The sequence below is a fragment of the Erpetoichthys calabaricus genome, chromosome 6 (assembly GCF_900747795.2).
Source record: "Erpetoichthys calabaricus chromosome 6, fErpCal1.3, whole genome shotgun sequence".
In the NCBI taxonomy this organism is placed as follows: domain Eukaryota; kingdom Metazoa; phylum Chordata; class Cladistia; order Polypteriformes; family Polypteridae; genus Erpetoichthys; species Erpetoichthys calabaricus.
Genome location: NC_041399.2, coordinates 207,273,918 through 207,301,293, shown reverse-complemented (window position 1 = coordinate 207,301,293; position 27,376 = coordinate 207,273,918). Strand labels below are relative to the sequence as shown.

At 44.3% G+C, this 27,376-nt stretch overlaps 2 protein-coding genes across 2 annotated transcripts in view; one reads left to right on the top strand and one right to left on the bottom strand.

Moving 5' to 3' along the window:
- Positions 1 to 10,416: 10,416 nt before the first annotated feature.
- LOC114653822 (aerolysin-like protein) overlaps positions 10,417 to 27,376 on the bottom strand; it is a 989,661-nt gene continuing 972,701 nt past the window's right edge. The window contains exon 3 of the transcript XR_007935271.1: positions 10,417 to 10,428. The gene's annotated coding sequence lies outside the window, so the exon portion shown is untranslated. The remainder of the gene's footprint in view (positions 10,429 to 27,376) is intronic.
- The window catches only part of gpr158a (G protein-coupled receptor 158a), a 499,884-nt gene continuing 491,033 nt past the window's right edge, over positions 18,526 to 27,376 (top strand). Inside the window, exon 1 of the mRNA XM_051928950.1 lies at positions 18,526 to 20,280. Coding sequence (XP_051784910.1) covers positions 19,400 to 20,280 — 881 coding nt within the window. The 5' untranslated portion in view covers positions 18,526 to 19,399. The remainder of the gene's footprint in view (positions 20,281 to 27,376) is intronic.

Here is a 27,376-nt window from a genome sequence, read left to right as displayed (position 1 = left end):
CATAGTTTGGGGGAGGAACAATCTCCTCAGTCTGTCAGTGGAGCAGGACGGTGACAGCAGTCTGTTGCTGAAGCTGCTCCTCTGTCTGGAGATGATCCTGTTCAGTGGATTCTCCATGACTGACAGGAGTCTGCTCAGTGCCCGTCGCTCTTCCACAGATGTCAAACTGTCCAGCTCCGTGCCTACAATAGAGCCTGCCTTCCTCACCAGTTTGTCCAGGCGTGAGGCGTCCTTCTTCTTTATGCTGCCTCCCCAGCACACCACCGCGTAGAAGAGGGCGCTCGCCACAACCGTCTGATAGAACATCTGCACCATCTATTTGCAGATGTTGAAGGATGCCAGCCTTCTAATGAAGTATAGTCTGCTCTGTCCTCTCTTGCACAGAGCATCAGTATTGGCAGTCCAGTCCAGTTTATCATCCAGCTGCACTCCCAGGTATTTATAGGTCTGCACCATCTGCACACAGTCACCTTTGATGATCACGGGGTCCAGGAGGGGCCTGGTCCTCCTAAAATCCACCACCAGCTCCTTGGTTTTGCTGGTGTTCAGGTGTAGGTGGTTTGAGTCGCACCATTTAACAAAGTCCTTGATTAGGTTCCTGTACTCCTCCTCCAGCACACTCCTGATGCAGCCCACGATAGCAGTGTCATCAGTGAACTTTTGCACGTGGCAGGATGCCGAGTTGTATTGGAAGTCCGATGTATGTTGGCTGAAGAGGACCGGAGAAAGTACAGTCCCCTGCGGCGCTCCTGTGCTGCTGACCACAATGTCAGACCTGCAGTTCCCGAGACGCACATACTGAGGTCTATTTGTAAGATAGTCCATGATCCATGCCACCAGGTATGAATCAACTCCCATCTCTGTCAGCTTGTCCCTAAGGAGCAGAGGTTGGATGGTGTTGAAGGCGATAGAGAAGTCCAGAAACATAATTCTTACAGCACCACTGCCTCTGTCCAAGTGGGAGAGGGATCGGTGTAGCATATAGATGATGGCATCCTCCACTCCCACATTCTCCTGGTATGCGAACTTCAGAGGGTCTTGGACGTGGCGGACCTGTGGCCTCAGGTAGTCCATGGTCTTCATCACATGTGACGTCAGAGCGACAGGCCGGAAGTCATTCAGCTCACCAGGACGTGATCCCTTTGGGACTGGGGTGATGCAAGATGTTTTCCAAAGCCTCTGGACTCTCCCCTGTTCCAGGCTCAGGTTGAAGATGCGCTGTAGAGGACTCCCCAGCTCCAACTCCAAGTGGGCCACAAGGGAGATCATTGCGCATATCCTCAACTCTACTCAAGGTGGGCTTTTAGCAGGGGGTCTCTCTAAACCTTTCTTTTTTGCGTTTTTTTCCGTCCCCTGGTCCTTTTCATAACCTTGTGGCTCTCTGTAGTGGCAGCCCTGGTGGCCAAGGAGTGTTGAGATTTGAAGAACCAAAGCTAAAGGTAAAAGAATGAAAATGCTGCTTTATTTTTTGAAAGATGACATAGTCGTGGTCCGGATTACTGATTGTGCCTGAACGGAGTTAATTTATTGTACTCTAAATCGCAATAAATTCTTCCAGACTGGAAAAAGGCTGATAGCAGAATGATTTTCATACCCGCGGGGAATACGATGAAATGTAGTTTAGGTGTCTGAGCTGAGAAAGATGAGAAATACATCTTCAACAGTTTTACTTTGTGGCTGGAGAATTATTGAATTAATTTAAGCATTGCCATCAATAGATAGCAGTAATTGGGAGATGAATGAGTTATTCATTAAAAAAAATGGGATTTGTGCCAAAGAGGAGAAAAGATGATATTATTCTGTAAAAGGATTAAGAAAATAGCATCCATCATACATAAAACATGAAGTAGATTTGTATGAACTGTGGAGACAGGGATGAAGATGCTGCCAAAGAAAAAGGGCACAAACATGACTGTTTGAACCCGGGGCACCTCAATCTCGGCCCACAGCACCCTGTGTGTTAGCCAGGGTTCCTCCTCTGGTTTATGTTTCATTTTAATTTATTAATTAATTTATTAATTTATGTTTTATTGTTCTGTCCATTATGGTCATCCAATATGGACAACTGTAGAATATTTTGGGGTGCCAACACGGCCCTCACTCTTTACTTTCAGCTTTTAACAGAAAAAATGACACTCGATGGCACAAACAAAGCAACAAAAGGGGCAACTGCCACGTAAAAGGGTGGCTTTGCATCGACTCGGCTCTGCTGCTCCTTCGGTCGGGTCATCTCCCCGGGACTGGAAAGGGGCGGGGCCAGCTGCCCTCACTGGGCGGTTTCTCAAGACTACAGAAAAAAAAAATGACAAGACAGTTAGAGGCGGAGCCCCCTCTCGGCCTGGTGGTGGCATCACATGCTTGGGAAAGGGCTTGGCTGGTGATCCTCAGATGCACCTGCATGACACCCTTTACAGTCAAGTGAAAAAGTAAGAACACTCCATGAAAACTAATCTTAGTGATTGGCAATAATGGATACAATGAGGCTATTAGAAATAAACTGGATACATTAGGATTAAAAGTCAAGACGGTGGTAAAAAGCTTAGGGGTAACTGTTGACTGTAATCTGAATTTTAAATCGCATATTCATCAGATCACTAGGACAGCATTTTTTCACTTAAGAAACATAGCAAAAGTTAGACCTCTTATATCATCGAAAGATGCTGAGAAATTAGTTCACGCGTTTGTTTTCAGTCGACTAGATTACTGTAACGCAATCCTCTCAGGACTACCCTACCTGGCAGGGAGAAAATTCTTTTGTTAGTTGTGGTAATTACAACTCAAAGACACATGATATCCTATATGGTGTTCCACAAGGCTCTATCCTGGGTCCGCTGCTCTTCTCAATCTACATGCTTCCATTAGGTCAGACTATCTCAGGGCACAACGTGAGCTACCACAGCAATGCTGATGACACACAGCTGTATTTATCAATAGCACCTGATGACCCCGATTCTCTTGATTCACTAACACAATGTCTAACTTGTATCTCAGAATGGATGAATAGTAACTTTCTCAAATTAAATAAAGGGAAAAATGAAATCTTAGTGATTGGCAATAATGGATACAATGAGGCTATTAGAAATAAACTGGATACATTAGGATTAAAAGTCAAGATGGAGGTAAAAAGCTTAGGGGTAACTGTTGACTGTAATCTGAATTTTAAATCGCATATTCATCAGATCACTAGGACAGCATTTTTTCACTTAAGAAACATAGCAAAAGTTAGACCTCTTATATCATTGAAAGATGCTGAGAAATTAGTTCACGCGTTTGTTTTCAGTCGACTAGATTACTGTAACGCACTCCTCTCAGGACCACCCAAAAAAGACATCAATCGTTTGCAACGAGTGCAGAATGCAGCTGCTAGAATCCTAACCAGGAAAAGAAAATCCGAGCACATCTCTCGAGTTTTGATGTCACTACACTGGTTACCTGTGTCATTCAGGATTGACTTTAAAATCCTGCTTATGGTTTATAAAGCCTTAAATAATCTCACCCCATCCTATATATCGGAATGTCTGACATCTTATATTCCAAATCGAAACCTCAGATCCTCAACTGAGTGTCTCCTTAGAATTCCAAGAGCAAAACTTAAAAGAAGTGGTGAGGCGGCCTTCTGCTGTTATGCACCTCAAATCTGGAATAGCCTGCCAGTAGGAATTCGCCAGGCTAATACAGTGGAGCACTTTAAAAAACTACTGAAAACACATTACTTTAACATGGCCTTCTCATAACTTCACTGTAATTTAATCCTGATACTCTGTATATCCAATTCATTATAATAACTATTCATGGTGGCTCTAAAATCTGTACTAACCCCTACTCTCTCTTCTGTTTCCTTTTCCGGTGTCCTTTTGGTGGTGGCACATCTACTCAAAGCACCGTGATGTTCCAACATTGATGGATTAAAAGCCAGAAGTCTGCATGAGCATCATCATCAAGTCCTTCCGTGAGAACCCTAAATACAAAGAGGACTATTTCATTTATGTTAGGTAGAATGCCAAGAGGGGGCTGGGTGGTCTCGTCGCCGGGAACCCCTGCAGATTTTATTTTTTGCTCCAGCTGTCTGGAGTTTTTTTTTGCTTTTTCTGTCCCCCCTGGCCATCGGAACTTACTCTTTCTCTATGTTAACTAATGTTGTCTTATTTTAATTTCTTATTTTACCTTTTATTAACCCTAACCCTAACCCTAACCCTAATTATGTAAAGCACTTAGAGCTACTTTTTTGTATGGAAATGTGCTATATAAATAAATGTTGTTGTTGTTTTTTTTAACTCATATTGGTATTTCAAGATTTGATCTTCATTTAAACAGTGCCTATAGATAACAAAGGTGATACAACAGATGTCAGACTTCACTTCCATCTTCTACACCAGGGGTGCTCTAAGTTGGTTCATGGGACCCACTGTGGCTTCAGGTTTTTGCTTCAATCAGAAGCAATCTGCCCCACCCAGCCTCCATCCAGTCAGGAGCAGTAGCTGCGGTGGCGTGGTGAGCGTGCAGCGAACCGCCCTCTCTTGCTTGCCACGCACCCAGCTGCCCACTGAGACTGAATCAACTGGAGCTGCCCGAGGGACACTACGCTGCGCGAGCAGCAAAACCGGCCCCCTCTAGCCTCCATCCAGCCACCGCTTGCAGCGTCCCCAGGCCGGAGATGACGGAGCAGCAGTTACTGAGGAGCCTGTGTCGCGTCCCCCAGACAGATGTTGGGATGGTGAAAGTAGCCAATAGAATTTGAAACTGCAACTCCCAGCAGTCCCTGCAGTGGCTCTGATTGGTCTTCTGGCTGAGGGTGCTGGGGCGGTTGAGGTCAGCGCGGCTTTTAAAAAAAGGGGGCCAGTGACCAAAAAGCAAAAAATAAAATAAAGTGTTTGTAATTTGTGTTTCAAGTGCCTGCCTTCTGTTGGGTTACCTGTACTTATTCATTTTGTCCTGGATCGTTTCGTGCGTCTGGATTGTCTGCCTGTGTACATGAGGACTGTAAGTGGATTCATGGCCGTCCTGCAAAGAAAGGAGCGCTCCTGAACCCGTCCACCCATCTTCACCATTTCAGGAACTACTGATAGGACTATCTTTCCATTCCCATTCAACGTGCGGATCTCTGGACTATCTGTCTTCATCATTATATTTCATCCGTTGCCGTTTTTTCATGAACTTTTTCATGATTTACTGTGTGTGTTTTGTTTGTGCTTTGTTGTATTTAATGTGTAATCGCCGTAAGGGGAACAGAGGTGGTATCGTTGTTTTCTTATTTCATTTGTATTCATTACAATCTTTATTTGCTGTTTGATTACCGGTTTGCTTTGTCTCTGTTTGTGAGTGTGTGCGCGTCGGGTCAAGGCTGGAATCTCCACCATAAAAATAAATAAATCGCCGTCTTCTCGATTGCGGCTTCTCGCGTGACGCTACGCTTACTTAAAAGCCTGAACAGCGCCTGTCCTTTTTGGCTGATTGCTTTGTTTCTCTCTCCTCCCACAGATATCCTCTGCTCCTGTTGCAGGTCCCGCTCCCGTTGTGCTCCCCTATGATGTTTGTCTGTTGTTTAATCTTTAACTTCTGAAAGAGACATGTTTGTTTGAAGTGTTTGAATAAAGTTCCTGTCCCTACAATCTCCTGTGTTTGTGTGCAATTCTGTGACCCAAGCTGCACTAAGACTAGCCTGCAAGCATCAGCGCTTACCTCTGTGTGCTTTCGTGTAGCTAGTTTAAGCGCAGTTGGCTCAGTGATTTACATCCATGTCGTCAGTTACACTTTGTACATATTGTACAAATAGTTTGTTAAATAGCTTTTACAGTTCATTAGCAGTGTGTAAAATGATCAGTGTTGCAGTAATTGTGATGCTTTTTGCATGAAAAAATATGTGTTCCATTCAAATTTCACTTTTTCTTTGTGAATTGTGACATTTACTTAAAGTGCAGCAAAAAAGTATTTGGCGTCCAGGGATGCATTAACCCCCAAGTATGTGGCAGTTTAAGGGTTAAAGCCCCAAGATGCCGCCGAAAACGAGCTGCACCGTCTAAGGCTTCTGTCAATGAAAACGCGCTTGCATGAATTACAGTACATATAGCGGTAACATCTGTATTTTACATTCTAGCACTGCGGGAGACATAGTAGTACGGTATACGGGTTTATATTTACACTCTTTATTTTTAGGTAATGTATTAAGCTGAGTTTGAAATTAAAGTGTTTTGGGGGCATATTTAGGGTTTAAACTATGAAAATAGGCATTTTTAACCACAAAATCTGCAGTTTTTCACAATTCGCAGGTGCTCTAGGAACGTAACCCCTGCGAATTTTGGGGGTGTACTGTATATGTATTTTTACCAAACTTATTTTATAATTTCTATATTGTTCCCAAAACACAGAATCTGAGAAATAATCCCAGGAGTCCAATTAAAAACAGAAGCTGGTTGGAGCAAAAACCTGCAGCCACAGGGGGTCCCCAGGTCCGAGTTTGAGAACCCCTGTTCTACACCATCTGTTGGAATGAAAAACGCCCTGTGTTTTATTAGTACTTTGATTCTGTTGAATTCATTTCAATTACGTGACACTTCTGTGTGATTTATTATGGGCTGGGCCAGCTGGTGTATCAATAATATCCTGCTCAAAAAAATGAAGGGAACACTTAATCAGCATATAAAGTTATTGTCTGTTTTTTTTTCCTGCATTGTTATCACTCTTTAATTTAATATTGCTTTTTTGTATCAGTATGCTGCTGCTGGAGTATGTGAATTTCCCCTTGGGATCTATCTATCTATCTATCTATCTATCTATCTATCTATCTATCTATCTATCTATCTATCTATCTATCTATCTATCTATCTATCTATCTATCTATTATATAGTGCCTTTCATATGTATCTATCTATCTATGTATTATATAGTGCCTTTCATATCTATCTATCTATCTATCTATCTATCTATCTATCTATCTATCTATCTATCTATCTATCTATATATAGTGCCTTTCATATGTATCTATCTATCTATCTATTATATAGTGCCTTTCATATCTATCTATCTATCTATCTATCTATCTATCTATCTATCTATCTATCTATCTATCTATCTATCTATTATATAGTGCCTTTCATATGTATCTATCTATCTATGTATTATATAGTGCCTTTCATATCTATCTATCTATCTATCTATCTATCTATCTATCTATCTATCTATCTATCTATCTATCTATCTATCTATTATATAGTGCCTTTCATATGTATCTATCTATCTATCTATTATATAGTGCCTTTCATATCTATCTATCTATCTATCTATCTATCTATCTATCTATCTATCTATCTATCTATCTATCTATCTATCTATCTATTATATATAGTGCCTTTCATATGTATCTATCTATCTATCTATCTATCTATCTATCTATCTATCTATCTATCTATCTATCTATCTATCTATCTATCTATCTATCTATCTATTATATAGTGCCTTTCATATCTATCTATCTATCTATCTATCTATCTATCTATCTATCTATCTATCTATCTATCTATCTATCTATCTATCTATCTATCTATCTATCTATCTATCTATCTATCTATCTATCTATCTATCTATCTGTCCAGTTAGGAAGCAGAAGCACTTGTGAATCAACGTCACCTGCTTTGGTGCAAATGAAAGTGACAACAGGTGACCTGGAGAGGCAACGACAAGACACCCCACCTTATCCTTCCTGACTGATTCTTCTCTAGATTTGTGTATTGCTTGTCATTACTGCTACCATGAGGCAGTACCCACAGCCAATTCAGTTTGCACAGGCAGTCCAACTTCTCCAGGATGGCGCAGCCATACGTGCTGTCGCAAGAAGGTTTAGTGTGTCTACCAGCATGGAAGAGATACCAGGAGATGGGCCCTTACAGTCAATGGCATCAATGCCTTCATCATCCAGGAACTGCCTACACACTCTGGCCACATGAGGCCGAGCATTGTCCTGCACCAGGAAGAACTCAGGGCCCACTGCACCAGCATAGGGTCTGATGATAGCTCTGGGGATTACATCCTGGTACCTAACAACAGACCATCACTGACCCACCGCCAAAAAGGTCACGCTGGATGTTGTTACAGGCTGCATAACGTCCACCATGGCATCTCCAGACTCTGTCACGTCTGTCACATGTGCTCAGTGTGAACCTTCTCTCATCTGTGAAGAGAACGGGGTGCCAATGACAGAGCCGCCAATTGTGTGTTCCCTGGTGAATGCCAATCAGGCTTCACTGTGATGGGCTGTGAGTATAGGTCCCACTAGAGGATGTTGGACCTTCATGCCACCCTCATTAATTCTGTGTCTGGCAGTTTGCTCAGAAACATGCACACCAGTAGCCAGCTGGAGGTCATTTTGTAGGCTCTGGCAGTGCCCATACTGTTCCTCCTGGCACTTAGGAGCAGATACCAGTCCTGCTGCTGGGCTGATGCCTTTCTAAAGCCCTGTCCAGCTCTCCTCATGTAGCAGCTCATCTCCTGGTATCTCCCCCATGCTCTTGAGACACAGCAAACCTTCTTGCAATGGCACCTATGGATGTGCCATCCTGGAGGAGCCTGAATACCTGTGCAATCAGCTGCAGGTACCGACTCATACTGCCAGTAGTGACAAGAGAGGTTAGGAGCAGGCGCTGATACAGAGCATCCAACATATGACAAACCAACTCAGGATCCCAAATTAAGACCTGAGTGCAGCCATTTGACGGGTGACACCTTAGCACCACGCTAGTTCAGATGGAAATCAGTGCCAATCCTGCTACCAACTCCCAGGTCCTCCCTGTAAGTTGGAGGACCTTCTTGCAGGGCTGGCTGCAGATTAACGTCATACCCAGGATGGAGCAATTGCAGGTTAAGGGCCTTGCTCAGGAGCCCAATGGAGTAGAGTCACTTTTGGCATTTTATGGGATTTGAACCGGCAACCTTCTGACTACCAGTGCAGATACGTAGCCTCAGAGCCACCACTCTGTCCATAGTGACAAGGACACTAGCAAAACGCAAAACCAGAGAAGAATCAGTCAGGAAGGATAAGGAGAGAGCAGTTGTCTGTGGCCACCATTCCCTTTTTGGTGGGGTGTCTTCTTGTCACCCCTCTAGGTCACCCTGTCGTCACTTTCATTTGCACCAAAGCAGGTGACGTTGATTTCCAATCGCGTGTGCTTCCTAAATGGACACATTGATATCCCTGAAGCTTCATTGACTTGGTGTTAGACTGTCAGGATTAAGTGTTCCCTTCATGTTTTTGAGCAGTGTAATTTCGGGCGATCCTTTGTTCATCGAGCTCTCTAACTTATATGTCTGCCAGAAATCCCAAGCTGAAATGTTCATTATAATTTTAATCAATACTTGCATTGCCAACATTACAGCTTTTCTCCATTCCTTTGGCACATTTCTTGGATGGCAATTAATGTCTGTGAAAACAATGTGTGTCACCGTCACCTTATTAGATGAACTGTGAACAACACAACGCCATTTGTTTCCCACAGATCAGAGGAGGAGGAGGAGGAGGAGGAGGAGGTTGGGAACATGATCATAATCTTCTTGGTATCTCCAAGACGACACTAAAAGGGTGAGCTCAAGCGCGTGCAGAAGGAACTCCGAGTCCAGCTCAGGGCGGTGAAGGAGCAGTACAGGAGAAAACTGGAGCAAAAGTTGCAGAATAACAGCATGAAGGAAGTGTGGGATGGGATGAAGATCATCACTGGCTGCAGCTCGAAGTGGGGTGCCACCATCAAGAGAGGCGTGAAGAGAGCAAACCAAATGAACAACTTCTTTAACAGGTTTGACCACCCTAACCCACTCTCACCTCGGAGTACTGCACTTTCCACCCATCCTTCTGCTGATACCAGCATAGGAGAGAGTTTCCCCCCACCCACAATTACAGCAGCCCAGATAAGCAGAGAGCTGAGGAGACTTCATGCCAGCAAAGCAGCAGGTCCAGATGGAGTATCGCCACGACTGCTGAAGGCCTGTGCGTTGGAGCTGGGGAGTCCTCTACAACACATCTTCAACCTGATCCTGGAACAGGGGAGAGTCCCGAGGCTTTGGAAAACATCTTGCATCACCCCAGTCCCAAAGGTATCACATCCTAGTGAGCTGAGTGACTTCAGGCCTGTCGCTCTGACGTCACATGTGATGATGACCATGGAGCGGCTGCTGCTTCACCACCTGAGTCCACAGGTCCGCCATGCCCTCGACCCTCTGCAGTTCACATACCAGGAGAAGGTGGGAGCGGAGGATGCCATCATCTACATGCTACACCGATCCCTCTCCCACTTGGACAGAGGCAATGGTGCTGTAAGAATTATGTTTTTGGACTTCTCTAGTGCCTTCAGCACCATCCAACCTCTGCTCCTCAGGGACAAGCTGACAGAGATGGGAGTTGATTCATACCTGGTGGCATGGATCGTGGACTATCTTACAGACAGACTTCAGTATGTGCGTCTTGGGAACTGCAGGTCTGACATTGTGGTCAGCAGCACAGGAGCGCCACAGGGGACTGTACTTTCTCCGGTCCTGTTCAGCCTATACACATCGGACTTCAAATACGACTCGGAGTTCTGCCATGTGCAAAAGTTTGCTGCTATCATGGGCTGCATCAGGAGTGGGCAGGAGGAGGAGTATAGGAACCTAATCAAGGACTTTGTTAAATGGTGCGACTCAAACCACCTATACCTGAACACCAGCAAAACCAAAGAGCTGGTGGTGGATTTTAGGAGGCCCAGACCCCTCATGGACCCTGTGATCATCAGAGGTGACTGTGTGCAGAGGGTACAGACCTATAAATACCTGGGAGTGCGGCTGGATGATAAACTGGACTGGACTGGCAATACTGATGCTCTGTGCAAGAAAGGACAGAGCCAGTTATACTTCCTGAGAAGGCTGGCGTCCTTCAACATCTGCAGTAAGATGCTACAGATGTTCTATCAGACGGTTGTGGTGAGCGCCCTCTTCTACACAGTGGTGTGCTGGGGAGGCAGCATAAAGAAGAGGGACGCCTCATGCCTGGACAAACTGGTGAGGAAGGCAGGCTGTATTGTAGGCACGGAGCTGGACAGTTTGACATCTGTGGCAGAGTAACGGGCGCTGAGCAGACTCCTGTCAATCATGGAGAATCCACTGCATCCACTAAACAGGATCATCTCCAGACAGAGGAGCAGCTTCAGCGACAGACTGCTGTCACCGTCCTGCTCCACTGACAGACTGAGGAGATCATTCCTTCACCACACTATGTGACTCTTCAATTCCACCTGGGGGGGTTAAACGTTAAGATTATTAAAGTTATTGTCTGTATACCTGCATTGTTATCACTCTTTAATTTAATATTGTCTTTATCAGTATGCTGCTGCTGGAGTATGGGAATTAAAATAAACTATCTATCTATCTATCTATCTATCTATCTATCTATCTATCTATCTATCTATCTATCTATCTATCTATCTATCTATCTATCTATCTATCTATCTATCTATCTATCTATCTATCTATCTATCTATCTATCTATCTATCTATCTATCTATCTATCTACAGGGAACTCAACTGAAAACAGCAGCCCTATCACAGAACCCCCCAGGGGAACATCGAAGGCTTTTTGCACAAATATTCTCACAGCACTGAGGCTGACATGAACCAGGAGTCCCACACACTTGAGTGCTCAAAAGCAAATACTTTTAACCAGGAGCAGACTGGGTCTCAAAACCACCTTCCATGAGTGAGGTGACGAGGTCGACCCACTTGGCCCATTTTTCATTAGAATTTTCTTAAAATTTGTGACGAGTACACGGCTTGCTACTCGCTATGAGCCTATGATATGAACTCTATCTAAACTGTCACCAAACTTAATCTGTACACTGTTGTTTAGACACAAAATTTGACGACATGCTTAGAAATAAAATTTAATGAAAAATAAAAATTTAGTAACACGTTATTAGAGTACACGTCAAATGTCAATGTCATGTCCACGTGCCAGTTCCCTAGTAGGCTAGTAGCTTACGCAGTTCGCTGATTTTAGCAGCCACATCATCAACATTACTGTTAGTGTCAAGTTTGACTCGGATACTTTTATCCACCAACATCAACATGAACGCCTCAAGATGTGCTTCTCAGGCGGCTTTTGATTCTCTTCAACGCACAGAATGATCTTTAGGCGGCCTAAAGCAAAGTAAGTGATTACAGGTATGAAACAATTATTTTCAACTCGATAATCAAACTGCTCATTTACAATGGAATACGTTATAACCGAGGTTATAATGAAAACCTCTCATGATTGAAATGTTCCATTAACTTAACGATAAACTATAAATGTTCCATATATGAAAAATTCCTATCCTGTGCTTTATAACTTTATTTCATCATATTAATAATCGCAGCTAAAAACCATTAATTATCGCTCACGCCGACGACCAGAGAACAATAAAATGCATAATACATAATCTAAACTAATTATTAGTACCAAAGAATTTAAATAGTAGATATGAGATAAAATAAATTGCAATAATGTATATGCTAACTGAAATGTAGCGATATCGAAATAGAAATCGGCAAAGGGCAGTTTGGACCAAATTTTTTCACTGCAATATTGTATGCTGACAACTAAAACAACTTGATGATGTAATACGGTATATTATATAGGACTATAGAAATCGCAGTACCAGACAGATAATGTTCAGTAGTTTAGAAAATCAATTTTAATGTCAAACAGTAACCAGTACATATAATTTATTTTATGAAACGGCCGGCCCATGACCAGACCAAATGCCCTATTGGCCAGTCCGCCCCTGCTTCTAACAACACCCACTAGAGGGGGATATCACTGTGAAACCCTGGCTGGTAATAAGGGCAAGCACCGAATCTTTATTAAATAAAAAAAAAAGGGATTTCAATCACAGTGAAGCTCCATGGAGCACAAAGACAAACTGGAATTGTCTGAAATAAGAAGCCAATCCAAGTCAAACAAGCAGAGCCGTAGCGCCGCAAAACGACGCCTGGTGCAGAAAGGGAAAACGAGCGGCCTTCGTCAATTAAAATGAGTGAAACAAAGGTATTGTATTCACAAAGAAAATAAAAAATTATCATTTTTGAATTTTACTTAATCAAATAAACAAATTGCAATGCTTTTGATCAAATTAACACAATATATTAAAAAACTAAAGATTCAGGACAGAACAAAGTTTGGCCGTGAGTAACGGTCGAACGCTTTGCACCATACCAGGGTTAATCAAAATCTAATTAGCTTCAAAGGAGCGTATTTAGAACTCACATACGTATTAGTGGCGTGGTGGACCTTCATTTACATTTTTTACTTCTGGTTGAAATCCATTGTTTTAAAGTGTTTCAGTTCTTGCATTGTCTTTCGTTTTTTTTTATTTTTTTCAGATCTTGTGCTCCCAACTCCTTTTTAGGACCCATTTTCTGTCATGAATTGAACAGGAACAAGTATGAAAGTTGCAAAATAAAAATAATTAGATTTTCTATTTCATTAAATGTCAGTTCAACATTCATTATTAGAATAAATAAAAACATTCGATCATATTTCCTTTTGTTTCCAATTTTTTTTAGCCAAATCTATAAAATGACATAAACTAATATACTATACAAAGTTAACTTACCTTAAATAATGGCAGAAATTCCATGCCAGACCAGGTGGGGGCGAGGTGTACTGACTTTCTGTTTCAGTCCTCTGCAGACCATTCATGGGAAATCCCACTGGGTCCCGGCGCCCATGATGATGTCACTTCCAGCTCTGGCAGCTATGATGATGTCACTTCCAGCTCTGGCAGCTATGATGATGTCAGTTCCGGCTCCACCCCCCTCCCCGCAGCCGTGAAAAGCGGACAGACATACAATCGGGTCTAAAAAACTATAAGAAATTTTGCGCTTGGACCATGAAATTTTTAAACCCATTTCTTAGCGAGCACCTATGGGCCAAAGGTAACCTACATTCAACATTTCAAGTCCTAAGTCCTCGTGATGAGTGAGTCAGTGGGATTTGGCTTTTATATACAGTCATATAAAAAAGTTTGGGAACCCCTCTCAGCCTGCATAAGAATCGACTCTCCTTTCAATCATAAAGATAACAGTGGTATGTCTTTCATTTCCTAGGAACATCTGAGTACTGTGGTGTTTTCCGAACAAAGATTTCTAGTGACGCAGTATTTAGTTGTATGAAATTAAATCAAATGTGAAAAACTGGCTGTGCACAAATGTGGGTCCACTTGTCATTGTGCTGATTTGAATGCCTGTCACTGCTCAGTGCTGATTACTTGGTGTGATGAGCTCATTAAGCCTTGAACTTCATAGACAGGTGTGTCCAATCATGAGATATAAAGATATTTAAGGTGGTCAATTACAAGTTGTGCTTCCTTCCCTTTGACTCTCCTCTGAAGAGTGACAGCATGGGATCCTCAAAGCAACTCTCCAAAGATCTGAAAACAAAGATTGTTGAGTCTCCTGGTTTAGAGGAAGGCTACAAAAAGCCATCTCAGAGGTTTAAACTGTCAGTTTCAACTGTAAGGAATGGAATCAGGAAATGGAAGGCCACAGGCACAGTTGCTGTTAAACCCAGCAGGTCTGGCAGGGCAAGAAAAATACAGGAGTGGCATATGAGCAGGATTGTGAGAATGGTGACAGACAACCCACAGCTCACCTCCAAAGACCTGCAAGAACATTTCGCTGCAGATGGTGTATCTGTACATCGTTCTACAATTCAGCACAATTTGCACAAAGAACATCTGTATGGCAGGGTGATGAGAAAGAAGCCCTTTCTGCACTCACGCCACAAACAGAGTCGCTTGTTGTATGCCAATGCTCATTTAGACAAGCCAGATTCATTTTGGAACAAAGTGCTTTGGACTGATGAGACAAAAATTGAGTTATTTGGTCAGAACAAAAAGCACTTTGCATGGCGGAATAAGAACACCACATTCCAAGAAAAACACCTGCTGCCTACTGTCAAATTTGGTGGAGGTTCCATCACACTGTGGGGCTGTGTGGCCAGTTCAGGGACTGGGGCCCTTGTTAAAGTCGAGGGTCAGATGAATTCAACCCAACATCAACAAATTCTTCAGGATAATGTTCAAGTATCAGTCACAAAGTTGAAGTTATGCAGGGGTTGGATATTCCAACAAGACAATGACCCAAAACAGAGTTCTAAATCTACAAAGGCATTCATGCAGAGGGAGAAGTACAATGTTCTGGAATGGCCATCACAGTCCCCTGACTTGAATATCAGAGAAAATCTATGGGATGATTTGAAGCAGGCTGTCCATCAAATTGAACTGAACTGGAGAGATTTTGTATGAAGAATGGTCAGAAATACCTCCATCCAGAATCAGACACTCATCAAAGGCTATCGGAGGACAGCGTCTAGAGGCCAAAAGGAGGCTCAACTAAGTACTGATGTCATATCTCTGTTGGGGTGCCCACATTTATGCACCTGTCTAATTTTGTTATGATGCATGTTGCATATTTTCTGTTAATCCAATAAACTTAATGTCACTGCTGAAATCCTCCTGTTTCCATAAGGCATGTCAGATATTAAAAGGAAGTTGCTACTTTGAAAGCTCAGCCAATGAGAAACAAAAATCCAAAGAATTAAGAGGGGTTCCCAAACTTTTTCATATGACTGTATATCAGGGGGGGCGGCACGGTGGTGCAGTGGTAGCGCTGCTGCCTCGCAGTTAGGAGACCCGGGTTCGCTTCCCGGGTCCACCCTGCGTGGAGTTTTCATGTTCTCCCCATGTCTGCATGGGTTTCCTCCCACAGTCCAAAGACATGCCGGTTAGGTGGATTGGTGATTCTAAATTGGCCCTAGTGTGTGCTTGGTGTGTTTGTGTGTGTCCTGCGATGGGTTGGCACCCTGCCCGGGATTGGTTCCCTGCCTTGTGCCCTGTGTTGGCTGGGATTGGCTCCAGCAGACCCCCGTGACCCTATGTTCGGATTCAGCAGGTTGGAAAATGGATGGATGGATGTATATCAGGGGTGGGCAAAGTCATTCCTGAAGGGCTGCAGGTTTTTGTTCCAACCCATTTGCTTAATTAGAAAACAATCCTTGCCAATAATTACATTTCATGGCTTGTTAGTGCTTTAACTCTGCTATGTCAAGTCATTCTCATATCCTAGATTTTTTTCCATTCTAAGGATATCATCCAAATACTTTGAAGTGTAAAACAGATGAGTAATTCTCAGTCCTTCACTTTTTTCTCTTCTCTTTCCTTCCAAGTATTTAATTAAACCAAATAGTGCACGATAAATACACACAGGTGTAAAGGGTAACAAGCAAAATGGATAACTGCTGGTTTCTTTTGTCATTTGCATCTTAATGCTAATAAGGAGCAATAAAAAAAACGAGAATGCAACTGTTTAAGACTTAAATAAGCAATAAGGGTTCAAAATCTTAATGAAGGAGATAACTAAAATGAAGCAGAAGTGTTTCTAGAGCAATAAGTGCTTCTTATTAAGCAATTGGGTTGGAACAAAAACCTGCAGCCACTGCGGCCCTCCAGGAATGACTTTGCCCACCCCTGCTGTATATACATTCAGAAAAGCACAGCAGCACAATTTTTACATTTTTAAGACATTCAGAAATGTGTCTGCTTTGGCTAGAGTTTTAAATGCTTAACTCTCTTTTGTTGATTTCATTATATTTTGCCCTTTCTCTGTGCAGTTTTCCCCCTTTGTTGTATCTTATTAATAACAGTTAAAAATGAGCAGAGCAGACACCCAGACAAACAACACTGAATAGTGAAAGGCTGCAACTACTTTAGCATCAGACCCACTGATTAGTAAATAATGGATTAATTAAACAATTAGAACACCTGGAAAAGTAGACAGAAAATCAAGATGAAAATATTACCAAAAAGAAAAAAAATATAGGGCGGCACGGTGGCGCAGTGGGTAGCGCTGCTGCCTTGCAGTTGGGAGACCTGGGGACCTGGGTTCGCTTCCCGGGTCCTCCCTGCGTGGAGTTTGCATGTTCTCCCCGTGTCTGCGTGGGTTTCCTCCGGGCGCTCCGGTTTCCTCCCACAGTCCAAATTCATGCAGGTTAGGTGCATTGGTGATTCTAAATTGGCCCTAGTGTGTGCTTGGTGTGTGTTTGGTGTGCTTGTGTGTGTCCTGCGGTAGGTTGGCACCCTGCCCAGGATTGGTTCCTGCCTTGTGCCCTTTGTTGGCTGGGATTGGCTCCAGCAGACCCCCGTGACCCTGTGTTCGGATTCAGCGGGTTGGAAAATGGATGGATGGATGGATGCTTGGTACATTTTAAATATATGTTTTTTTTTTTTTTTCTCGGCTGGCCTGGGAATGCCTCGGGATTCCCCCAGAAGAGCTAGTAGAAGTGGTCGGGGAGAGGGAAGTCTGGGCATCTCTGCTCAAGCTGCTGCCTCCGTGACCCAATCTCGGATAAGTGGAAGAGGATGGATGGATGGATGGATGTTTTTTTTTTTTTTTTTTAATCAAACTTAGTTTTCTAATTTCTATATTGTTCCAAAAAAAACACAGAACTTGGGAAATTACAGTTCAATTGGAACAAAAACCTGCAGCCACAGTGAGTCCCCAGGACCGGGTTTGGGAAGCACTGCTCTACAGTAGACTGATGTTTTATTGCACTAGAAAATATCAAAAGACCTTAATAATAATAATAATAATAATGCATTTTACTTATATAGCGCCTTTCCCATGCTCAAGGCACTTACAGAATATAAGAAAGAATTTAGTGGAGCCAAACGTTTTATTGTTAGAAAGGCTTTTGGGGACGCCTTTCCTTAAAACGTAAATTCTCATTTTGTCAAATGTACAAATTCCTTTTCTGTAAACTCATACCTACCAACCTTTTTTTTGGGGGGGGGGGGGGGGGGGGGGGGGTAATACATTTCGGTACTGCGGACCAGTTAACATGGTGCACGTTAAGCTTACTGTCATCTTTCCAAGCGAACCGGCAGATCTTTGGGATGTGGTAAACGAGTACCAACAGTGACAAATAGAACAGGTGCCCGTACACACAACACAGACGATGCCAGGGCCTTAGTTGAACTTCAGGTTTGGGCCCGTAGCAGAAAGAATTGGCACCGTCATGCCTGATGATGTTTATAGAATGAATACAGCTGCTTTATATCCTTCTCGTACCGCTTGCGGAGATCCACGATATTTATTCTCTTTATCTCTCTCTCTCTCACACACACACACACACACACACTCGGTGTCTCTCTCGATTCCTAGGTAGTTTCTCTTTCGGGTTAGCTCTCAGCTTTGCTTATCGAACGACTTCCGACACCTAAAGCGTCTCAACAGGGGGGTTTTCAAGGCACGTAACGCCGTCTATATTTGGAAAACCCTTTTTTTCTGTTTTCTCCGCCTCCTGTATTGAAATGACATGCTAGATCGCTTTTGTCGGTTAGATTTTTTTGCCGAGGTGTATTTTTTTTTTTTAACGGGGGCTTCTTTGTGTTTCATTTCTCCCACTTCCTCGTACATTTTGAAAGCATTTCACTCTTCCAAAACCTCATCGATCAGGTGTGCCCTGCCTTGTGTGGAGATGACGGGAAGCGCGTTGCTGGGTGTCTCGTCTCGTCATCGCGCCGCTGAAAGGCTTCGGTTCTTTTCAGCACTGGACAGCTCCTCTCCTCTCCTCTCCTCTCCGCTCCTCTCCACTCTACCGAACGCCCCGCTGTGCGCAATGATTGACAGCAGAGATGGCCATCTGTGAGTCAGCGCCACTTGTGAAATCCTATTAGAAATAACAGCAGACGGAATTCCGGGCCGATTGGCTGTTACGTGGCTCCTATGTTTAGTTACTGCTTATTATGGGCTGAGAAAGGCGGAGTTTATTTGCGGCCAAAGCGTGCGAGCGCTTCGCTCGCCTGCATCTGATTAGTAATCGGGATTTTTCTCTTCCACCCCCCCCTGTGCGATCCTGGCTACTTGCAGTTGAGTGTCTTGAGTATAAAGACGGGTAAATCGGGATGCTGGACGCCTTCTTTCAGGCTGCAGGAGATGGGCTTTCTTTGGAACAGCCTTAAAAGACATTTCATTTAGTGGAAGCACTTGAGCGGATGGGAATCCGGACGTGAGCGATCTGAAGTACAGCACCTCTTTAAGAACAAAAATAAAAAAGGATGTGACCTATTCGGAACAAACCTGTCCTTAACGTATACGTGGTGGAGCGTATAAGGGCATCACCGGGACTACCTCCGTTTATCTACAGGTGATCGCAGTTCCATCTTTTGGTTTGTTTGCTTGCCCCTCTTTGTTTTTACCCCGCTGCATGTCTCAGCATACTCCCGTGTGAGTTTCGTACAGTCATCATACATTTATATATATATATGTATATATATACTGTATATGTCTGGATATACAGTATATATATATATGTATATATATGTACACGTAGAAGGCACTGCGGTGGATGGATATGGCTGTTTTCCTGCTTTCCTTATTCTTACAGATACAAGTAGGATTTGTTCTGGGATCTAACTATGGATTCGACCAAAGGGAAAAGACAGTCAAAGGGAAGCTGCCGATTTATAACCGTCACATTAACAACCAATGGCACTCGCAGCACACGTCCTTTTGGATTAAATCTGCCACCGATCGCCCCATCTTGGCGCAAAAAATCGAAGAAGACCTGCCCAGGGTCGCGACGGCGTTTCTGCACACGGGGGACTCCTTTAAGCTAAAGCGTGCCAACTGCTCCCGGCGATACGAACTGGGCAGCCTCCGGGATGTGGCACACATCTCCTCGCAGCCTTCCCTGCACAGCGCTCTGGATACGGTGGTCCACGCCACCAACTTTCTGAACATGATACTGCAGACGAACAGGTCCAGGGAGCGCAACCTGCGTGGCGACATCGAATGGTACCACGCTCTGGTCAGGAGCATATTGGAAGGAGACCCCAAAATCCAACGGGCAGTGGTGACATTCAACGCCGAGCCCTGGTCCTCCGGCTCGAATGTGTTCCTGCAGGCCACCCGGGAAGACAGCGAAATTGTACTTCAGGACTTGTCCTCCACGGCCCACCACCTGAAAAACAAAACTGCGGAAACGGAGTGGTTCAACGAGCTCAAATTCAGGGAAAAGCCGCATTTGCACAAACGGGTCCTGAGCCACGACATCAGAGCTTTGGATGCCACGCTGCGGAGGGGTGGCTGTTACGTGATCGACAAGACTCAGATCAAGTGGTCTGCACCTTACCTGGAGTGCGAGAATGGGAATTTTGTACCCCACTGGCTTCTCACTCTCTCCGCTGGCTTTTACGGGCTAAGGGCGAACCTCACCCCGGAATTCAGGTAGGTGCCTTCTTTCCACCACTTTTACAAAGAGTGACACATGTAACTCTGTGTTCTGTTGTCTTTGTGATGGCATCTCGCTGAAATGTCGGGAGGTTACCTTAAAGATTCTCACACCCCATATCCCCCCCACGCCCTCGTAACCCAAAAAGGTAAAACTTTATAAAGATGTTCAAAGTCACGAGCAGCGAACATACAGGAAGTCTCGGGGCGGAAATGCGAGCGCACGGCCTCCGTTCGTCTCCGTCTCCGTGTTCCCCTACCTAGCAAGCCAGCGATCTCGAGATCTTAAAAACGGCGTTTCCCTCAACAGCTCATCACGTTAACGATTGTGTGCGATCGGGAAGGCTGTGAAAAAAAATAAAAAATCTTCCGACCAAATCGTTCACCGCGAAGAAATGCGGCGGCGCTTTTAACGCTTCGCAAGTCACAGAAGCGGACAGATTTCTATTTTTGGACGTGGCAGCGCCGTTATTAATAAAACATTTCACTTTTCCGTTTTAGTCTTGTCACATGCCGCAGCAGCCGCAGCTGGGATGACAGCCTGTTTTGACGTCTTTTTATGATGTGTTTTATTTTTTCTAAAGAAAGAAAGAAAATAAACAACAATGAAAGTAAGGAATCCGAGGCGACGCATATGTCATTTTCAAGTTTGGAGAAATTTTATAATGAAACAAATGGGGTAGCCCACCGTATTCAAAATGGGACACGTGGAATCACGCAGACTGAAACTGAAAATTAAGTTCAGACCCACCATGCTTGCATTCAAAGTAGCCAATGCTACTTAAAAATGCTGGTTCTTTAATGGCAGTTTATGGTTCTCTACTGGGTTGTGGGGCGGCACGGTGGCACAGTGTTAGCGCTGCTGCCTAGCAGTAAGGAGACCTGGGTTCGCTTCCCAGCGTGGAGTTTGCATGTTCTCCCCGTGTCCTCCTGGTGCTCCGGTTTTCTCCCACAATCCATTGTGTATTGGATCCTCAATCGTCCCTAGTTTGTGTGTCCTGCGGTGGGCTGGTGCCCTGCCTGGGATTGGTTCCTGCCTTGCGCCCTGTGCTGACCAGCAGACCCCCGTGACCAGTGGAAGGGCAAGGGCGGACATCTGTACCCGGGTGCAGCGTCCAGGGGGTGCCAAATTGATATTCCCCATTGCATTTTGGCAAACAGGAGGGGGGCACGAAATCTTCAGTTGTCCCCGGGTGCTGAAAACCCTAGCTACGCCTCTGCCCGTGACCCTGTGTTAGGATATAGCGGGTTGGAGAATGACTGACTGACAAGTCCCCACTATCGAACTGTACCCCTAAAGCAGGACATCTTGGACACTGACTGAACAGATTGGGACATGATCCTCCCTGCGTGGAGTTTGCATGTTCTCCCCGTGTCTGCGTGGGTTTCACCTAATGCAGGTTAGGTGCATTGGCGATTCTAAATTGTCCCTACTGCGGGTGTGTGGGTGTGTGTGTGTGTGTGCGCGCCCTGCCCAGGTTTGTTTCCTGCCTTGCGCCCTGTGTTGCCTGGGATTGGCTCCAGCAGACCCCCGTGACCCTATAGTCAGGGTTGGATAATGGATGGATGGATACTGAGTTGTGGTGGTTCCTCATAGAGCCATTGCTTGACTGAGCACGAATTAATTCTGAGATGGGTTCTTTGTAAAAACTGTATGAAGTTGGTTCTTCATTCTTTGTAATATGTAAAAGAAACCGGAAATCTTTAATGTATGTTAGGCTATTTAGCAGGAAACCAACAGGGCGAGCAATCCTGGACTTTATCTGTGATCCGGTATGCACAAGGAGTCCTTTTAAAATCAGGACTCAACTGGGATTTCACAAATCTGTCACCATCTTTTTGTGATTATTTACTGTACGGAGCCTGTTACAGATCGAAATAATTTAAGTTTTTTTCTGGTACCTTTACGCAGATGGGACTTTTGGGAACCAAAAAGAATTCCACTATGGCATCACTCTGAAGAACCTCTCTGGCACCCTTATTTTTTAAGAGTGTATATGGAGACACTGGAGAGGCCCTATGCTCCTTCTTGACCACTCAGGTCTGCGACTGAATGGCATGTGGCGATGCCACCTCTGCATGGCATCAAATCCCAGTGCTATAACTGGTGGAACGAGCTGCCCACCTACTACCTACTAATTATAAGGCTGAGACCTTCATCCAAGGACATCATTATTTTATTTTATTTTTTTAATTTTTTATTGAATTTATTCAAAGCAAGTAACATTCCATATAATCAAGTCATAGTTAACAAAACTAAAATCAAATCAACTGCCACCCATGAGAAAGAGAGGAAGGCCAACACAGGGCGCAAGGCAGGAAACAAACCCCGGGCAGGGCGCCAGCCCACCGCAGGACACACACACACATCAGGGACAACCGCCGATGCACCTTAGAATCACCAATGCACCTAACCTGCATGTCTTTGGACTGTGGGAGGAAACCCACACAGACACGGGGAGAACATGCAAACTCCACGCAGGGAGGATCATGTCCTAATCTGTTCAGTCAGTGTCCAAGATGTCCTACTTTAGGGGTACAGTTCGATAGTGGGAACTTGTCAGTCAGTCATTCTCCAACCCGCTATATCCTAACACAGGGTCACGGGGTCTGCTGGTCAGCACAGGGCGCAAGGCAGGAACCAATCCCAGGCAGGGCAGCAGCCCACTGCAGGGCACACACTCACACACACCCACACACACACTAGGGACGATTGAGGATCCAATACACCAAACTAGTATGTCTTTGGACTGTGGGAGGAAACCCACGCACACACAGGGAGAACATGCAAACTCCACGCAGGAAGGACCCGGGAAGCGAACCCGGGTCTCCTAACTGCGAGGCAGCAGCGCTAACACTGCGCCACCGTGCCACCAAGTGAATACATGTATATCAAATTGAAGTTGGCGCGTATTCAGATTAAGTTGGTTCAAAGTTTGCATTTTGCCTTTTATTCATACAATGCATGCTTTTTTTAAGGGGGGCTGCGATTGTGTCAATATTGAGAAGAGGGGAGCAGCCTTACACGTAGATATGTACCGTGACATGGAGATTTGATTCCTTTAAAGCACTACACACTTTTAAAAATAAAGATGCCCGAGTAGTTTGTCAGAGCGACGCCATAGGGGAACCATTTCTGGTTTACAAAAGTCCCATCCGCATGAAGGCTCCAGAACGAACCTTTCTTTATTTAGCTCCATAACACGCTCCATAGAGTCAATAACCATGAATGGATGGTAAAAGATTTGCGAAACGCCAATGGATTCCTGATTTTAAAAGAATGCTTGCTGCATACAGTAACTCAAGATTTCTGAATCTGTTAAGTGTCCCGCTAGGTAGCCTACCACACATTAAAGATTTTAGTTTAGTTTTCCAAAGCACAAAGAACTAACTTCATATGCAAAGAACCCTTCCCAGAATGAAATAGTGCTTCATCAAGCAATGGAGCTACAGGAAACCACACAGCCCAGTAAAGAACTACAAAATGCCTTTAAAGAACCAGCAGTTTTGGGAGTTCAGGACGGAGTTACTGCTATGAAAAATGGCCGTAGTTACACTTGTGTTGCATTTAACTCTTCACCTTAGAATATGTCGTCTGAATTTCACATTATCAATATCGTAAAATTGATTCATTCGTTTTCCAAACCTGCTTTATCCGAGCAGCAAGTATAAGACAGAATGCAGGAACTGTCCCTGGATAGGAGACACCACACCCAGTCAGGCCAGCAGGCCACCTAACCTGCCTGTCTTTGGATTGTGAGAGCAGACCCGGGGAGAACATTCAGACTCCACACAGAAAGGGAGGACCCATGAGGTGAACCCTAGCCTCCCTGGTACAGGGCAGCAGCACTATAATGGTGCCACCCAATAATATTGATAATAATGGCATTGCATTAACTGATTTGGTGGGTGCCTTTATCCAAGGTGACACAGCATTTGAGAGATATGATTGGTTACGTTGCTTCTTCCAGCTGGAGCACAGGCAGGTGAAGTGACATGCTCATGGTCACACGGTGTCAGTGACGAGATTTGAACCCATAACCTCAGGGTTTGAAGTCCTAACCCCTCATCACCTGACTAAGAAGGACTAGGAATGGCTTAATAACCGCTGCCTTACAGTAGCCTGGCACCGTGTCCAGTGCTGGCTCTTGGCTTGGGCCCAGGACTTCTTGGATGGGCTCCAGTTCTCAGTTAATTAAAAATTATTATTGTTATTGTGACTAATACTAATAAAAGAATGTGTGATCCATCTTTACTTTATGCGCAGCCTTTGATAACAAGAACCACTGCATGGAGCTCTTCAATGCACGCCTTTATAATTACTATTTTTGTTATTAATATTATTTTTATTATCACTACTAATGCTGATTATTCTTTAATTCAGTTATTCTCAGTCTCAAGGTGCCAGAGCCTACATGGGCAGTGTGATAGACAAAGCAGGAATCTGTCCTGGAATAATAATAATAAAATAATAATAATTATAATAATACATCCACCTAGTGTCTAAACTCGCGTATCTTGAACAGGGCCACACGAAAGTTGGAGTTTCTGAATGAACTTCATGGTAAATATCTTGAAAGCCACTCAAGACAGTACAGCTTTTTCTTCTTTAGGCTGAGCATTTATTTATCAGTATTATCCATCCATCCATTTTCCAAACCTGATATACTGTATCCTCAGCCGGGTCATGGGGAAGCTGGAGCCTATCCCAGTATGCATTATGAGCAAGGCAGGAACAACCCTTAGCCAGGGTGCCATTTCATTGCAGGGGTTATAATAATAATAATCATCATCATCCTTGATCCATTCATTCATTCATCTATCTTACCAATCTACTCATTCTAAGCAGGGTCTCAGAGAAACTGGAGACTTTGAATTAACTTAAAGTTAAATATCTTGAAATGTATTTAAGATAATAAAAAATATATGCAGCTTTTATTATTATTATTATTTTTCATCCACCCATCCAACCATTTTTTAAACCAGCTTATCCAGAGCAGTGTCATGGAAACCTGGTGCCTATCTCAGCAAGCTTTATGTGCAGAGCAGGAACGATTCCTGGAAGGGGTGACAGTCCATTTCAGAACAAATAATAATAATTATAATAATACATCCACCTAGTGTCTAAACCCACTTATCTTGAACAGGGCCACACGAAAGTTGGAGTTTCTGAATGAACTTCATGGTAAATACAGTAATCCCGCGCTATATCGCGCTTCGCCTTTTGCGGCTTCACTCCATCGCAGATTTTATATGTAAGCATATTTAAATATATATCGCAGATTTTTTGCTGGTTCGCGGATTTCTGCAGACAATGGGTCTTTTAATTTCTGGTACATGCTTCCTCAGTTGGTTTGCCCAGTTGATTTCATACAAGGGACGCTATTGGCAGATGGCTGAGAAGCTACCCAGCTTACTTCTCTCTCTCTCTTGCACTGACTTTCTCTGATCCTGACGTAGGGGGATTGAGCAGGGGGGCTGTTCGCACACCTAGACGATACGGACGCTCGTCTAAAAATGCTGAAAGATTATCTTCACGTTGCTATCTTTTGTGCAGCTGCTTCCTGAAACGACATGCTGCACGGTGCTTCGCATACTTAAAAGCTCGAAGGGCACGTATTGATTTTTGATTGAAAAACAAACTCTGTCTGTCTGTCTGTCTGTCTGTCTGTCTGTCTGTCTGTCTGTCTGTCTCTCTCTCTCTCTCTCTCTCTCTGCTCCTGACGGAGGGGGGTGTGAGCTGCCGCCTTCAACAGCTTTGTGCCGCGGTGCTTCGCATACTTAAAAGCCAAACAGCCCTATTGATTTGTTTGCTTTCCTCTGTCTTTCTGACAGTCTCTGCTCCTGACGCGCACTCCTTTGAAGAGGAAGATATGTTTGCATTCTTTTAATTGTGAGACAGAACTGTCACCTCTGTCTTGTCATGGAGCACAGTTTAAACTTTTGAAAAAGAGACAAATGTTTGTTTGCAGTGTTTGAATAATGTTCCTGTCTCTCTACAACCTCCTGTGTTTCTGCACAAATTTGTGACCCAAGCATGACAATATAAAAATAACCATATAAACATATGGTTTCTACTTCGCGGATTTTCTTATTTCGCGGGTGGCTCTGGAACGCAACCCCCGCGATGGAGGAGGGATTACCTTATCTTGATAGCCACTCAAGACAGCACAGCTTTTGCAGCTTATTCTTCTTTAGGCTGATCATTTATTTATCAGTTGTGATAAGTTGCCCGGACACAGACAGATGGACACCATTCTTAAGTCCACCATACGTTTATTCACCATATTTACAGTCCAATAAAGTTCACAACCCAGTGCCTCAAGCACTAAACTCCCCCAAAGTCCAGGCCTCTCTCAGTCTCTCTGCCTGCTCTTCAGGCCGCCTCCACTCTCCTGCACACAAACCTTGTCCACTCCTCACCCGACTCCAGTCCTTCTTTGCAGGCAGGTGGCCCCTATTATAAGTGCCCGGATGGGCTCCAGGTTATCCCCGACACTCCCTAGACACTCTCCTGTGTGGCGGAAGTGCCGGCTGTATTCCCGGAAGCCCTCCGGGTGCTCCCAATCTTTTTCCCCCCCAGCACTTCCTGGTGTGGCGGAAGTGTTGGGGTTCTGGGTCCTTCAGGTATAGGGGTGCCCCCTGGCAGAGACCACGGGCCCCTACAGGGTTGGGCTTCCAAGCCCTGCACCCGTGGCCCCTAAAGGAACCAGGGCGGTCGCCCTCTCATGGTCTGGAGGAGGCATGAGCCCTCCTCCTGTCTTCCTGGGCGTCCCGGCTGGGTGCCACTCCCAGCCGTCTGCCACACAGTATTATCCATCCACCCATTTTCCAAACCTGGTATATCCTGAGCCAGGTCATGGAGAAGCTGGAGCCTATCCCAGTATGCATTATGAGCAAGGCAGGGTTCATTTCATTGCAGGGGGTATAATAATAATAATCATCATCATCATCATCATCCTTGATCCATTCATTCATCCATCTGTCCATCCATCCATTTTCCAAATCTACTTATCCTAAGCAGGGTCTCAGAGAAACTGGAGCCTTTGAATTAACTTAATGTTAAATATCCATCCATCCATCCATCCATTTC